Genomic DNA, 17,114 nt, shown 5'->3' on the forward strand with positions numbered 1-17,114 from the left:
GAGGAGCATTATTGAACATATCCTGAGATGCTTACTTTTCAGTTATTATTTGACAAACTAGTTTAAAGCGATACATTCAGGATCAGTTCATAAAAAGACATTTATTGTTCGCCTATGCGATTAATTCATTGTTATAGTTTTGAATAGATGAACTAACGTTACGTGGGCGTGGCTCTCTTTTAAAGTACAGATATTTCTCATGACCATTTGTAAAATCAACTGTAAATCGATATTAAAATTGTCTCAGATGCACTGTTTCTGTTTCAAATAATCGCAGGGCACCTTTGTGCACGATCCCTTTGCAATAATAGGAATTTAAAGCTGCAGGCTGCGGATGCTTCAGGAGTCATTCAGAAATGTATGACGTCTGGACTAGTGTCTCCTGCATACATCTTTGCGCAGAAGTAAGATCAACTGATGATTGAATATTTTAGGTTATTGGGTTGTCTGCAAAGCAGGGGATACAAAACAAGGGCACGCGCTGCTCGCCTGAACAGGACACTTCCTGTCAACCCGGCATTTGCGTAATACGTCATAACCGATTACGTTTCACACTGCTGCATTAGACAAATCTTGCTTGTGCTCGCATTTTACATGCTGTTACTACAAATTATTTATAATATTTGTATATTAAATACTAGTTTGTGTCTGAAATGTATCCTAAATGTAGGCGTTTTGAAGATTTTCCAGGGTTAACTTATGACAGTCTGCATGTGATAACTTGGAATTAGCCTCAAATGTCATTTCAAAAAGAGATTAAAATGCTAGAATAGATTCTTATGCTATTTAAATGAGATCCCATATTCATTTATTATGATTTTACAGTGGAACTATATGTTGATCCTTTATTCATTTATTTTAGTAGCTTTTGGTGCCATAAATAGAAGATAATCCCTGTTATATGTGTTATCTTCAGCATGGGCGGACGCGTGGCAACACGTCCTGACTGAGATGCTCTGCATTTCATGTCTTATCCAGAGGAGTAAAGAGTACCTGAAAACCATACTTGAGTAAAAGTACTGATACCTTACATTGAAAATGACTCCACTACAAGTTACAAGTCACCAATTCCAATTCGACTTGAGTAAAAGTCTTAAAGTATCTGATTTTAATAGTATTTTACTCGTGCTGAATGTAGGCTCAGAGTCCTGAAAAACATGCCAGTGAAAATAAGAAACAATTGATTTGTAAGATGAGAAATCAAGTTTATTTTCTAAAATCAAAATAAAACTGAACACCTCAATGTTGTGATAATTCAAGGTCGACACAACGACCTTTTAAACGCCTACAAACTCTCAAGTCTCAGTTGAGCTCAAGTGCACAGAAAGGCCATAAGTAAACCAATATCCTTCAAAACGGTCTTGTCAATATAGCGGATAAATAAAACAATGTTAAGTAAAATTAAATAGTCAAAGTCTACTGTATGTGCTGGTTTGAGCCTCATCACCAGCTGCAGTCATTTCCTCATCTAATCAATAAAACACCTGCAATCAGCAACTATCTACTAATGCACTCTCATTCACGTAAATTATCCTTGTCGACAAGTTTTGGGTGAGTAAAGGCAAAATGCACAAGATATAGTACCTTCAATGCCCTTAGATGGCAATATCGCTTCTTTATATCAGAAATAAACTGCTGCAGAAAAAGTTAGCTGCATGAAAAATGTAATTTGTAATTGCATTACACATCACAAATGTAGTGGAGTAAAAAGTACATTTACTTGCTAAAAAATGTATTCAAGTAGAGAGTAAAAGTATCTTTGATACTCAGTACAACTACAAAGTAGCCAAAAAGATACTTAAGTACAGTAACTAATTACATTTACTCAAGTATTTTACACCTCTGGTCTTATCAGCGTTGAACAAAAAAGACAACCAAATTGTGTATTTTATGTTAATGAACTATTCGGGAGCTATATTAAAGTATCAGTATGCCACCGCAGTGTAGTCAACAGCCTAGTGTGTGATTTATCTAGTGATGAAAGCAGCTTGTCATCAAGGGATGGCTGGATTGATTCTTCTAACAGCAGTGATACCCAATACACCTGCCCACTCCCAACCAAACGTGTGCAATAATATTGAATTTTGACTATCTATGGTAATGGTTCTGACAGTGAACAGGTGACTCAATTGTGCAATCTTATTGTTACACCTATAAGCTCACTGAGCCTTGAAGAATAGATAAGCACAGAGGTGAATGAGTCATTACATTTTATTGCCACAGTTTTCACAAAGTGATTTATGGAATGATAGAGCAAAATATACTGGGTGTGTGAGTATCAGCTTGTTGCTTAGGGTGTGGGGGGGGGGGGGGGTCCATGACTCCCATGGTTAAAATGAATAAGAATGCATATATGCGTGTGTTTATTCCATATTGTTTCTCTCATCAGCAGATTACTGAAGCCCTTATAAGGATGTTTCAAACAGAAAGAGGAAGAGGAAGAGAGACTACTTCAAGTCTTACAGCCACAGCATGTGATTTGAAATTTGAAAGGAAGTCGCAGGAGCGTGTATCAGAAAGGAAATATAAAGTAAGCCAAACTTAATTTAGTCTACTCTCGGAAATAAGTCTATAGCGTATAAACTGGGTGGTAAGCTTGTAAAGGGTGATTGTTCATTCATTTATTAGTTTGAGCAGCTGTTTTGACATAAGGGTATGTTTATTGTGATGGAGCGTACCAACATACACACAAAGCTAAATGAAAAGTTTTCCTCCGTATAGCCATATTCAGAGTTCAAACATGTGACGCTGCCCAATATAAAGGAAATGAGATAACCTTTGAGTTGTGTCTTGTTTACAAAGACAATTTATTCATGGCCCCTTTAAGAGATATTCAGCCAATCTCCTTATAAGGCAATCTCTGGATGAGTCACATGGTGTAGTACTTTGGAACGCCAAGGCGAAGTCACGTGACTCCTTAAAGCGGAAATTAGAAAGAGTGATTGGGACTCTCTGCTTCTCTCTCTGCTGTCATTGCATTTATTCATCGGTTTCTCTCTTCTTTTTTTTTTTTTAACAATTATTGTGTTCCATTATTGTATACAACATAGAAGAATTGAAATACACAATAAGATTACATAAAGAAACACTATAAGTGGCCTTTACTGGCTGTCTCCACCCATCAGATGTAGAGTACCCTATATGGAAACATTAACAGGTAACACACACTCACACAAAGGTCTGATGGGATGGACTGTGGACTCTGCTCTCTTTAAGCAATGGGAACAGGCTCCTAATATGGAAATATAACCAAAATGACTGAGGTTGACAAAATGAAACTAAGCATGACTGATCTTGTGAGTAAGGTGCATAAGGTACACGTCTCATGATGTAATATTTATTTGTTTTGTTTTTTTTCACAGGTAACCTTTCCCAGGTATTTTCCAATGTTTCAGTCCCACTTCAGCTCTCGGAGTGATTCAGAACTCAGTGGTTTGAATTTGAACAGAAGCTGTCTAATTACTGGACAGTATAACATTATAAGGCAAGGAGCTCTCACTAAGAGAGCTAAAATGCAACTCAGCTTCTACATAGTGTTCCATATAAGCTCTCTGATTGTACATACTAAATAAGAAAAAGAGGGTGGTCTCTCACGTGGCTGTCATTTCAGGAATGTATATGTGTCAGAACATGCACAAATTCAGGCACACACATTTAAGAAAAAGATTTTAGTTTTACTTTTCACATTCCTGCATACATGAATGCAATCGTGTCATTCAGATTCTCAATATTAGCTCTATCCCATGAAGACAATTAAATGAGTTGGTTTAAAAAAACATTATGTGATGGAAAATATGTTTAATTATTACTTATGTTGTGTGTACTGCAATGCATTATTTTAGAGAATTGTATTTCCTCATTTTATGATGTGGCTTTAAAAAATATATAAAAGAATAAATTAATTTAAAAAATAATATAATTATTTTAAATAAAAATACACTATCTTTCAAAAGATTGGGTTCAGTAAGATTTTAAAAATGTTATTCAGCAAGGGCGTTAAATTGATCAAAAGTGAAAGTAAAGGCATTTATCATGTTACAAAAGATCTCAATTTCAATTAAATGCTATAAAAATATATATAGTACTGTATAAAAGTCTTAGGCCTCCACCAGCTTTGTTGTTTTAGCAATGTTTTAATGACATCCATATTTATTTTTCAGTCTCTTTTGTATGATACAAACAGAAAATAAAGGAAATATGTACACAAAATGTAAAAAAAAAAAAGTTTCTTTAAGCAAAAATCAGCATTTAGTGTGACCTCCTGCACTTCTTCCAGTTTCTCAAAGAAGAAACTCTGAGAAACTTTTCATCAGATTTTGAAAGTTTTCTTGGCTTTCCAGCCCATTCCATTTAGGTTTAAGAGAGCCAGGTTCTGCTATTGCTCAAGTATAAGGTGAGGTCACTAAATACTTGCCACTTTAGCCTATAAATAAGTTTTTTTTTAATACTGCTCAAATTTACTGTATTTTCTGGTTATATTCTACAGGTCTAAGACTTTTGCACAGTATATTTCAGTTTCCACAAAAATATTAGGCAGCACAACAGTTTTATCACTGACAATAATAAGAAAAGTTTCTTGAGCAGCAAATCAGCATATTAGAATGATTTCTGAAGGATCATGTGACACTGAAGACTGGGGAAATGATGCTGAAAATTCAGCTTATATTACAATAGAAAACATTTACAAAAAGAGTTTGAGTTTCAACTTCCACAATATCATCAGCAGAGAGAGCTGTTGAGTCTGAGTAACAAAATCATGCAAAATATTATGACACTTTCATGACACACAGATGGGTTTACCTTCAACAAGAATTCTAAAGATGCATTGACTTCTTGGAATTCCTGCCTTATCTTGGGCACAAATCCCCAACAGACAACAGGACATTCCCATGTTTTTGCAACATATGCTGTACAAAAATGTATACTAATAAGAATCTTAACCTTAAAGTTAGAAACCTGCCACATTGTACATCAACAATATTTATACTGGCATTTTCTGCTACTTATACTTTACAAGTTAATTGGGGAGAAAAAACTAAATCTAGCTTTGAGCATTATATAGTTTTAGGATGTTATTTTCACTTAATGGTTTCATTAGTTGGGTTTGACAGATGATCCTCATTAAATCGAGAGATTTGCACTTTGTGCATCGTTTAGACTGCTTCATTAGCAGAGATTATAACTCAGTCAATGCTGATTTTGAAGTCTGGAAGCCTGGAAGCAAGTAGAAAATGTGCAGTTTTGAGCCACAAGAGTTCAGCTCATCAAGAGAGTAAATGAAGCTGGTTTAATTAGCTTTCTCTATATGAATGCATCCTAAACATAGCTGTTTTTTGTCTACTTTAGGCTGTGTTGTGTCTAGGGGTGTGATAGTTATCAGTGTAAATATGGCAACATTTAATTCTTGTCAGATGCCCTGTGTTTGTTCCAAACAATGCACTCATAGAGTTCCTTTTTCCCCAAGAAAATTGCAAAAGGAAGCTCAAGTTAGATTGCATATTGTCAAAAATCTTTTCCAGTTTGTTTGCCTTCACTATACGACTCAAAACATTTACTTAAACTTTTTTCTTTTTTTAAGAATTTGTGATATCTTAAAACTCTAGATGTGAGGATATCAACATGATCTCTTTTTAACAATAAGAATGGTAACACTTTGTTAATATTAGTTAACTAGTTAACATCTCAGAAAAAAAATGTATAAAAGCTGTCACTGGGTGCATATTAGTAACTCAAAGGTACATATTAGTACTAAAAGGTTGCATATTATTACCTAAATATTAGAACCTTTTTAAAGGGTACTGTGCAGTGACAGTGAACTAACAGTGAAAATGACTTCTAAAGCATTTATTAACCCTCTATGGTACGCAATATGATATCAATGAGGAAAAAATGATTTGTGTTGTTTTTCCTGCTTAAAATTGGACACTTTAACAATATCAATAAACATTTTCATAATTTTTAAATTTATTTAATTTTTATAAGTTTGTTGCCTCGAGGCAACATTGTACCACAATGGAAAAATTTAAACATTTGGCATTTTCATGTAGAAAAAATAAATATATTTATTGAAAACATTCATTTCTTTAACTAGACACTTAAACAAACAAATTTATCTAGTTATTAATGTATTAAAAGTTTCATATTTAATAAAAAGTAACATTTTATATCCAGCTGTTGCCCTCAGGCAACATTGTACCATAGTGGAACGCAAGTATTACCAAACCATCATATTTTTATGTTATTATATTAAATTATTATATCCATCTTCATCCTCATCTCCATCTTCTCTCTCACCCTCAGTATCTCCCTGATGGATTGTCACTATGATTTCATCTTCCTCATCACAGTATGACCCCTCATTAACTTCTCATATATCACCCTCATCAGCTGCCAGTGTTACCTGTGTTTTATACTTTTCTGAAGTGCTATAGAAAATGTGCAGATCATAATATATGCAGATATAGTATGTGAATTAGTATTCTTCTAAGTGCATTACAAAATCATGTGAAAATGCCAACATATTTAGATAATTCTAACTCTTTTCCTTACAAATATGATACATTTGTATTGAAACCTATTATGGCTGTATGGCCTTATGCGATTCCATTATGGTACAATGTTGCCTTGAGGCAACACACAGTTTTTTGTAATTTTCTCTAAAACATTTGATGATATATAATGTAAATTACTTAAAAATACTTCTTTACTTGCCAGTGAAGGTGACTCATATTTTTTGTGGGTGATTAAATGGTTACAAACAAGTGAAAAAACACTTTTCAATGGAGAAAATATGGAATCATGTGATATGTGCACATGTGCTGAAACAGGACACAAAATGGACCCCTGTTGGTCATGTTTTGGTCTTTTTTGCACTTTTATTGATTAGTATTTGAGTTATTATGTCCTGAGATATGCTTGATCAATCAATTTGTGCTTTATTTTATTAAAAACAAACTAAAATAGACCATGTTGCCTGGAGGCAACACCGTACCATAGAGGGTTAATATTAATTTCAACATTTACTAATACATTATTAAAATCAAAAGTTGCATCTGTAAATATTAATTATTGGATCTTAGCTAACAATGAGTTTTTTTAAGATTAACAGATAACATGCTTATTGTTAGTTACATGCATTAACTAATGGAATCATATTGTAAAGTGTTATCAAAGAAATAAAATAAAACAAGTTCATGCTTAAATATAAAATATTTGTTTAGTCAAGCTGTATCAAGAATTTATATAAATACTGGTTTGTGTATAATGTTTAGTGCTGTGTAATATTTAATGTGAATGTAAATAAATTTAAATATGACATTTAATGGACTGATTATTTGTGCCTGAATTTTACATCTCTGCCAGTATAAAAAATAACAAATCTGCTGTGTGATAGGATTTACTGGATTTTGTTGTTGTTGTTGTTTATAAAATTAGACACCAAAACACAATTTCTAAATAGGCTACATAACACATGAATTATCATATTAATGCAATCCATAATTGTATCTCTTATACTGATATTTAGGCTAAATGTATTTTCATGTGTAGAAGAAAAAAAGAGGAGTATGAGTGGAGAGATTTACTTTCCACCAAACAGTCAGCAGAGCATAAAGGACTGAATCAATATCCTGTCCTTTACAAGAGGAAGAGGAAAGCTGCTGCTTGCCCTGAAAATAACCTGAGCAAGTTCCTGCTTCCTTCATCCTTATTTCAGATGAGCAGAGGAAATGTTTGGGGGGGCATCTTCACTGTTAATAACAAAAACAAGTTGAATGGTAATGAAACTATTAAAAACTATTTTTGACTCCTTTTCATAGGTGATGTAACGCGTTTGTATGTGGGGATTATTTTAGGCCTATGCATTTTTTTTTTTCTTTTTTTCTGAGAAAGACCCTAGGGTTTATTGAGCGCAGAGAGATTGAACCTTGGTTTTAACATCACATTTGAACAACTATGTTCTCATCAGTTTACTGGGGCGTTAGAACCTGCACACAGCACACGATGAGCGCCCCCTTCTGGTCTCACGTACAGCCACAACCTCAGCTTTCCCAGACGGTTTTCTATCCAGATAACCTACTGACCAAGCTCAACCAAAGCTACAGGTTGATAGCTGTTGCAGAAGGTCTCTTCAGTTGTCCCATACACCCCAGTTCCATAGTCTTCCAGTTTTAAACTTCAATAATAATTATATTAGCCTACATTTTACTGAATCAATTAAAATCTTAAAAGTATATTTTGCACTTGCAAATATAGGCTAATATTAATGAAATAAAAAGTCTCTTAAGTGTCAGCTACTGTGTTTCTTAACACAATAGGCCTACATTTTAAAACTTTGTAATAATGTCAAATTAAAGTTTTTACCTTAAAGGACATTTTAAAACATGATTTAATAATCTTTTGCATGCTTTAAAGAATCACGCTTATGTTGATGTGTTGACTAACAGAAGCACATGTAAAGTAGGCCTACTTGATTATAATTTTGTGTTAATATAACATTTAAAGTTAACTTGTTTTAAATGTAGCCTACTAAATTGCAACTTCAACATTACAAATGTGTAATTACAAAAAAAAAAAAAAAAAAAAAAAAAAAGATTACATTTTAAATGCACGACATAGGCATGACATGTCCTAATGGCTTACAATGCTTATTCGGCAGTAGCTGCAATTTGACCTATTGTTAGACCTATGAAATTGCACATTGTACTTATAGTCCTACTTAATGGTCAAAAAGCACTCTTCAGATCAACTGATTTTCAATTTTATGTAAATAACAAGTGTCAGAAAACATTTTTCAGGTCGCATTTAAGTAAATTAATTTAAAGCATAGCCTATTATTCCATAATAAGTAGGCTACTCATTTCAAAAGTGTACTTATTTGTTTTCACAAGGGAAGGCACTTTAATTTAAGATCGGTCTATTCTTCCCATAGCAACAGCAGCGAGATGACGTGGGAAGGTAGCGGTTTCAGTCTTTGCATTTTATTAGGGTAAATCAAATGGTGCAAAATAGCAGTCCAGTTCCATGGAGCTTCTGAGTGTGGAATAAAACAGCAAGACGCCTAAAAAATTTACATAGGCTACAGCCTACACATCAGCATCTCTCTCTCTCTCTCTTTCTCTCTCACTCAGTCTCTCTCTCACGCGCCATCGTATATCACTCGTCACACCCACTCCTCAGAACCGCTGCTCACCGATTCTCACCGAACCGTAACGTCTGAACAGCTCCAGCATGTCTTCGGAAGGATTAGGCGAGACTTTGGTGATTCGGTTCGGGTTAATAAACGCCAATAACAAATATCTGACAGCGGAGACGTTTGGTTTTAAAATCAACGCCTCCGCGAGCTCCATGAAGAAAAAGCAGGTGTGGACACTGGAGCAGTCCGGAGACCACGGAGACTCCAATGCCGTGTTTATCAAAAGCCACTTGGGTCGCTACCTTGCCACCGACAAGGACGGCAACGTGACCGCTGACAGCGAGCAGCCAGGCCCGGACTGTCGGTTCCTTGTGATCGCCCACGACGACGGCCAGTGGTCCCTGCAGTCCGAGCCCCATGCGCGCTACCTGGGCGGGACCGAGGACCGGATCGAGTGCTTTGCGCAAAGCATCTCGCCTGCGGAGAAATGGAACGTGCACCTGGCCGTCCATCCTCAGGTGAACGTGTACAGCATCGCGCGCAAGCGGTACGCGCACCTGTGCGCCGAGAGGAACGAGCTCGCCGTGGACCGCGACGTGCCGTGGGGTGTGGATTCACTGCTCACGCTCGTGTACCTGGACCACCGGTATCATCTGCAGACCGCCGACAACCGCTTTCTCACGTGCAGCGGTGCCCTGACTGCCAAACCGGGCACGGGCACCGGGTTCACGCTGGAATTCCGCGCGGGGAAGGTGGCATTCCGGGACGCCACGGGTAAATACATCGCGCCCACGGGCCCCACCGGGACAATGAAGTCAGGCAAGAGCGCGCGTGTCGGCAAAGATGAGCTTTTTGTCCTCGAGCAAAGTCACGGGCAAGTGGTGCTCACTGCCAGCAACGAAAGAAACATCTCCATGCGCCAGGGTGAGCTGTGATTGCAGCATGATGATGATTATTAAATAATACTGTTAATAATGGTTATGGACCATGTTTGGGCGAATATAGGGTGAAATTATGTCAAATGGGCCACTTTTGTTTTTGGTAAATCATTTAGAGCAGCACTAAAATGTATCTGCACATTTTCCAGACTACTCTTTTTTGTGTTAATCGTGAAATCTTGCATGCAGGACGCCCAATTTAAGTTTTTTTCATATCTAACATTTGTAAAATGATTAGAAAACCAATTAAAGTTCCATTGTTACAGTAAAACAAAATAGTAATTTATTGCATGACAAACATATATACATGTTAAAAAAAAGACTAATTTGGTTTTGACTTTTGCTCATTATAATCTCTGCAAATCTGTGTGTGTGTGTGTGTGTGCGCGCGCGTGCGTGCATTCAGAAAAGTATCACTAGGATTTGAATTTTAATGCAGAAGAGATTTCAACATCATTTCTACTCCACCTTTATTCATAATGCACCTATTCACTCTGCTCTTTCCACTATTTTCCTGTTTTCTCTTTGCACACTTGTATTTTTTATTACAGCCATCATGTGAAAATGTTCTGTCAAGCAATCTAAAATGTTATTCATGTAATAATAGATCTTATACAAGCCAAAAACTATTTAATATGAGTGAAACAACTTGACTATTTTACAATGGATTCAAGGCACAAATCAGGTTAAACAGCCCTTGAATGTAACAGATGCACATTTCCATTTTTTATATTACAAATTTATGAGAATATCTATGTAATATCTATGATTAACTTCACTCTCTGTTGTCTGAAATGGCACTCTGATTGAATTATTTTTTCAGGGGTTGATTTATCAGCCAATCAGGACGAGGAGTCCGATCAGGAGGTGTTTCAGATGGAGATGGACAGGGAGACAAAGCGCTGTGCCTTCCGCTCTTGCAATGGGAAGTACTGGAGTCTCACCCCAAGTGGAGCCATTCAGTGCTCTGCCTCCACTAAGTAAGAACAATTAACTATACTTAACTAAGTGCAAAAAACGTCACATAGGCAAAACTAGAGATGGTAGAATAGTAGATCAGCCAGTCTGTGTCTGAAAGATTGTTTGTTGAGTGAACCATATGGCAAGAGGAATTAATAAACGCAACAGGGAATGCAAACATAACAGCTTGTGTCTTGGATAGATGTTGCATGGTCATCTGTTTACTCAACAATTATATATATATTTCCCCAATACCTAATCGCTGATTTTTTTTTCCCTTAACACAGTCATATATATGAATATTATTTTTATAATATTACATCTATTATTTTTCATGTTGATTTTAAGAATCTAACTGTTTATCCCAGATCACCCAGTTGTTTCTTTGACCTTGAGTGGAAAGGGTCAAAAGTGGCACTGAAAGCCAGTAATGGTAAATACCTGGCAGCCAAGAAGAACGGACAGCTGGCGGCCGCTGTGGACTCTGCAGGTGTGTGACTGATGGTGTGTTCACACTTGGCAGGTTTGGTTTGATTAAATTGAACTCTGCTGCAATTGCTCAGTTAGTGCGGTTCATTTGAATAAGTGTGAACGCTGCCATCCGAAACCGGGTGCGCACCAAATAGGCTTCCAAAGGAACAGGGTGCAGTTCAACTGAAATGTGAACGTAACACAGACCAAAGACATCTAAACGAACCAAATTGTGTTGTGATGTCACACGATGCAACCCTAAAAAGCACAGAATGCTCAATAATTCCTCTCAGCATCAGAGCAATGTTGCCAATTAGGCATTGAAACCGCAGCAGATCTCAGTTTGTGTGTGTAACAGAGGAATTCTTGGCGCCCACCACACACCAGCTTATTGGTGGAGAGGAGACAGAGTGATGAAGCCAATCAGTATTATATGGGAATGATTAGGAGGCCATGATGATGGACAGAGGCCAATGAGCAAATCTGGTCAGGATGCTGGGGATAAAACCCTACTCTTTTTTGAAGGACATTCCTGGGATTTTGAATGACCACAGAGAGTCAGAACCTTAGTTTAAAGTCTCATCGGAAGGACAGTGCTTGTTACAGTATAATGTCCCCCATCACTATCCCAGGCGTTAGGACCCACACAGACCACAGGGTGAGCACCCCCTGCTGGCCTCACTAACACCTCTTCCAGTAGCAACCTAGTTTTCCCAGGAGGTCTCCCATCCAGGTACTGACCAGGCTCAACTCTGCTTAGCTTCAGTGGGCAACCAGTCTTGGGCTACAGGGTGATATGGCTGCTGGTCAATATAAGCTCTTCATGAGTTCTCAGCTGATAAAATACCATCATACTGTATGTATGCATAAACAATGATAGCATTTAACCCAGCACAGCATTGTTTTGGATGTTCGGTAAGTTCCATCTCAAAATATACGTCATAAAAGCTGTTTTTTGTATCTTTAGGTTCTGTGTTACTAATGACCAGTGTTGGGGAAAGTTACTTTTAAAAGTAATGCATTACAATATTGCGTTACTCCCTAAAAAAGTATATAATTGCATTACTTAGTTACTTTTTATGTAAAGTAATGTGTTACGTTACTTTTGCATTACTTTTATTCAGCTGGGCTGGGCTTACTTGTGTTTTTTTAAATAACAAAAGTTCTATTTTTGGCAAATGTAAAGGCCTTTTCAAACCAAAGGTGAAATGAATAAGCCTCAGGCTGAAGGAAATGCAAATTCATGCCTGTACAATAGAGGGCGCAGCTCAACTAAACCTTTCAGCTGTGCTGCCATTCTCAATTTCAGAAGAATAGGACACAGCAGAAGAAAAGCTGCATTCACGCCATGTAGTAATTAGCATATTCCTGAGATAACAACACGTGACGTTCCATTGGGAGCTGTTCACATCCTTGGACTGGGAATTATGCATTTCTATGGCAACATTATCAACGCCTAAATGAATCTGCAGCAGTCAGGTAGTACAAGTAGGAGCTTTCAGAAATTATGCTGCGTTCACGCCACCTTGTATTTACCGGAATCTTGAAATGACAACACGTGATGTTATTGGGAGCTGTTCACGTCCTCGGTCCAGGGATTATTCGTTTCTATGACACCACTATCAACGCCTTGAATATACAGCGGTCAGGTGGTATAGTGGCCACGTGGTACACGGTGGAGCTTTCAGAAAACTCTCATCCTACAAGTTGTAATTACGAGGACATGAACACTTTTTACAAGATATACTCATAATTACAGGAATTACGAGGTGGTGTGAACGCACCTTTACTCATCTTACCAGCTGTAATTATAAGCTCTACAAGGAACAAGGCTCTACAAGGACGCTTTTTACAAGTTGAAATTGCGTTATTATGGTAATTACAACAAAGCGTGAATGCACCTAAAGTTCAACCTTACTTTAGCAATAAAAACAAAAAAAAACAATGAAACACAAATGTGATGTTTAACTAAAGTCATTTTTGCTTATTCGTGTGGTTCAATTGGATCAACGAAGGTCAGCATGTGTTATTTAACACATTTAATTATTGCAGGTTTACATAATACTCTGAGTGTCTTTTTTTTCAAGTGTGATGAGTAAATGCCAGCTCACATTTAGTCTAGATCTACAATATGTTTACAGAGCGCACAAAACGCATGGGCACTTACTCATGATTCTCTCAACATGGGGTCAGGACGGAGAATGACAGGGGAGAGACAAATTTGTTGAATAAAGTTGTTATTTTTGTTTTGTATTTGCACACAAAAAGTATTCTCGTCGCTTCATAACTTTAAGGTTGAACCACTGTAGTCACGTTGACTATTTTAACCATGTTTTACCTTGAATGTGGTAATTTTGTTGCTTTCTATCCGGTTGTTAAGTCTGACGTCACGCGGCAGCGCTTCCGGGTCCTAACGCTCTATCCCATACCACAAGAAAACAACAAATGATGCTAATATACATACACGATGTGGTGTAATACTACAAAAAATATATAATTATAACCTTTATCTCCATACCAAAATTCCAGATGGCCAGACAATGATTCATCTTTTATAAATCGTTAAAATATTAATATCTGTGACGCTGTGAGCATGGAGACTGTTGTGTACACTGTAAGTATTTAAAATGTTTAACTTTTTTTAAATGATTGATGTTTAAAATGAATAAATAGCACTCATAAACGGCCGTCGATGGCATTCTCAAGTGAAACGAGTAGAGGGTTGGACCCGGAAACGGCGTTCCTTACGTCACGACTTAACAAGCGGATTGAGGATAAAAAACCTTTTGGAATTCATCAAAAATATCTTAATTTGTGTTCCGAAGACGAACAAAGGTCTTACAGGTTTAATTAATGACAGAAATTTCATTTTTGGGTGAAATAACCCTTTAAAAGTAATGCGTTACTTTACTAGTTCCTTGGGAAAAGTAATCTGATCCATTATGCGTTACCCCCAACACTGCAAATGACTGTGAACGCTTAGAGAACCAGGACTAAATAAGCCAAAATAACCAAGAGAACCGAACTACAAGTGTGAACACACCCTGGATTGCTTATTACAATTTTTATCATGCATATGTAAAGAGCACAGTATTATTAATCACAGCTAATGTAGAGTATTTCCTAGCTGGTGCTGTTTTCATTTACAGGCGAGCAGGAGGAGTTTGTGCTGAAGCTCATCAACAGGCCGTTGATAGTGCTGCGTGGGGAACACGGCTTTATTGGTTGCCGCAAGCAAGGAACCGGTACACTTGATTCCAACCGCTCATCCTATGATGTCTTCCAGTTAGAGTACAACAACAACGCTTACAGCCTCAGAGGTGAGTGGTAATGTTACTATGACTTCTGATGCTTTACTGATTTGGTCGGATGCAAATAGTTGCTATTTCTCTAATTGCTCTCCTCAGACTCGGTGGGGAAGTACTGGACAGTGGAGGGAGACGGCTCTGTTATTAGCAGCAGTGACACACCTGTCTATTTCCACTTTGAGTTCTGTGATTATAATAAAGTGGCCATTAAGACGCAGAAGGGAAAGTATCTTAAGGGAGACCACGCTGGGGTGCTCAAAGCCAGCGGCCAGGTGATTGCTGATGCAACTTTGTGGGAATACTGAGAAACATTCATGAATCTAAACACACAACATTGTGTGTTCTTTAAACCTATACTTAAACATAACACATACTCTACAGCATAAGCACAAGATGATAACGTACAGTCCATATCACGCAACATATGAAAATATTTCAACATAAGCTAATGGCTCAAGACACAAAAACACATTTGAAGGTAAAGTACAAACAAATGCACAAATGACTTGTCATTAATCTCATTAAATTAAAGGGGTATTTCACACAAAATGACAATTCTGTCAGCATTTACTCACCCTCATGTCGTTGCAAACCTGCATGACTTGCTTTCTTCTATCGAACATAAAAGAAGATATTTTGACATTTAGACAGTTTAAAACATCTTCCTTTGTGTTCTCCAGAAGAAAGAAAGTCAGACAGGTTTGGAACGACATGAATGGAAAAACATCAATTTTTGGGTGAATTTTTCCTTTAACAAAGCACAAATTGATGGTACACTGACAAAGTGTTAAAAAACACTGGATTATTGTTGCACAAACTGCTCTTTGCTTAATCTCAATTAGCATAACTCTTTAATTGGGTGAAATCATGCAAAAATAAAATAAGCAATTTAATGCACATTGTGTAGGATCATGAAAGTCACTGTCACTGCCTCTCAGTGCTTTCATGGCTTATTTCACTCCGCTGTTTCTAGGAAATCTTATTGTGCTATTACATAATGGTCAGTAATTTGCTTATGCAAAATGCTGTGTATGATAAGCTGAGTCTTCGGCCATAGGGCTTGTTCCTGTTCCCAAAAACATTTTTAGAGTGAACTGGCTTCTCTAATGAGGCCAGGTTTTAAATAGCAGCACCATGGCTCAGAAAATACTGGAGAAATGTCCTTGTTCACATCAGACAGATTCAGATTTCTTCATGCACACATACACAAGCACACAAAGTGAGTCGAAAGCAATTCATTTCTATGTCAAATTGTTATTTGTGGTGTTTGTGGCCGTTTTGGGTTACACGACTTGTATTCAGCATTGTTCTGACATCAGGAACAACAGTGTTTTTTCATGTAACTCTAAGCTTGTTGATTCGCACTTTTTCGGCTAAAGCTTTTACATGTGAATGTGTTGAAGAAAAGATGAAGTGTTTGTGCCTTCCTTAGAGGGATAAGATCTCCTAAGGTGTGAAAATGCAGTTTTTTTTAACTTCATTTTTATTTTATTCTCATTATGTGCCATTTGCAACTGGAAATGACAATGAAATAATAAAAAAAATGTTAAACAGTAAATACTTAAAGAGTGTGTGTGTTTTTTTATTTTTTTTTATTTTTAGTTCTTGTGAAGAAGTAGATTTATCTCAAATAATTGATATATTATAATCACTGGATATGGATATGGTTAATCAGCTTCCTTTAATGTATCCATTTTTAGTAACTTTATTCCTTACGTATTGCAACATAACCCAACAGTTTTGACATTTGTAGCTAGAATTTTACATTTTCTGAAGCAAATGTGAGTAGATTCAGTTTCTTTGTCTTTTTGTCCATCTGCACCTTAACTATTTTCCTGTAAATTCTCTCTGCCCCGACCTTGGAGATTTTCCAAGATTTTTTGCGCTGACAGTGTGGCTCTTGAAACTCAAGAAGACTGCACTGCACACACAGACACTCTCACAAAACACACACACAGACACTCCCACACAACACACACACACACACACACACACATCACACACACACACACAAGGACATACTAATATCTAACAGATGTGAATATTCTATGTGGCAATAACAAAGAAATGTCTGCAGCTGCTTTCTGTGGGTTTTAGACACTACAGCAACAATTGGAGGACAAATTACATGACTTAAAATTGTGTTATAGATAGCCTAAATAAAGAGAGCTGAGCATTGAATGAATTATCCGAGAAACCAGGATGAAAGACTTAAGTATGTACAGATTTAAGGTCTGGTACATTTGAGGCCTGGTCCTGGGAGGATTATCAGCATTTCATTTACTCCAATATGAAAATATCCAA

At 36.9% G+C, this 17,114-nt stretch overlaps 1 protein-coding gene and 1 long non-coding RNA gene across 5 annotated transcripts in view; both read left to right on the top strand.

The window, feature by feature from the left end:
• The window catches only part of LOC125272710, a 4,360-nt gene extending 446 nt beyond the window's left edge, over positions 1-3,914 (top strand). For 2 of the 4 annotated variants that reach the window (XR_007185906.1, XR_007185907.1), the window contains exons 2-4: positions 278-404; positions 2,390-2,530; positions 3,363-3,914. This is a non-coding gene — a long non-coding RNA (uncharacterized LOC125272710). The remainder of the gene's footprint in view (positions 1-277; positions 405-2,389; positions 2,531-3,362) is intronic. The other 2 variants (XR_007185909.1, XR_007185908.1) reach the window with 2 other exon arrangements.
• A 5,009-nt stretch (positions 3,915-8,923) lies between these two features.
• fscn1b (fascin actin-bundling protein 1b) lies at positions 8,924-16,368 on the top strand. Its single transcript, XM_048197771.1, has 5 exons — positions 8,924-10,057; positions 10,895-11,051; positions 11,400-11,521; positions 14,652-14,822; positions 14,910-16,368. Exons 1-5 carry the CDS (start codon positions 9,229-9,231, stop codon positions 15,113-15,115), a joined length of 1,485 nt encoding a protein of 494 aa, XP_048053728.1. The 5' UTR covers positions 8,924-9,228; the 3' UTR covers positions 15,116-16,368.
• The last annotated feature ends 746 nt before the right edge of the window (positions 16,369-17,114 follow it).

Source organism: Megalobrama amblycephala, linkage group LG7 (genome assembly GCF_018812025.1).
Source record: "Megalobrama amblycephala isolate DHTTF-2021 linkage group LG7, ASM1881202v1, whole genome shotgun sequence".
NCBI classification, from domain to species: Eukaryota; Metazoa; Chordata; class Actinopteri; order Cypriniformes; family Xenocyprididae; genus Megalobrama; species Megalobrama amblycephala.

Bases quoted from the DNA above. Each gene is read 5' to 3' on its own strand.
- fscn1b (XM_048197771.1), top strand. From the start codon at position 9,229: ATGTCTTCGGAAGGATTAGGCGAGACTTTGGTGATTCGGTTCGGGTTA. The intron at 10,058-10,894 runs GTGAGCTGTGAT...TTATTTTTTCAG, and splicing joins AAACATCTCCATGCGCCAGG to GGGTTGATTTATCAGCCAAT. The intron at 11,052-11,399 runs GTAAGAACAATT...TGTTTATCCCAG, and splicing joins CAGTGCTCTGCCTCCACTAA to ATCACCCAGTTGTTTCTTTG.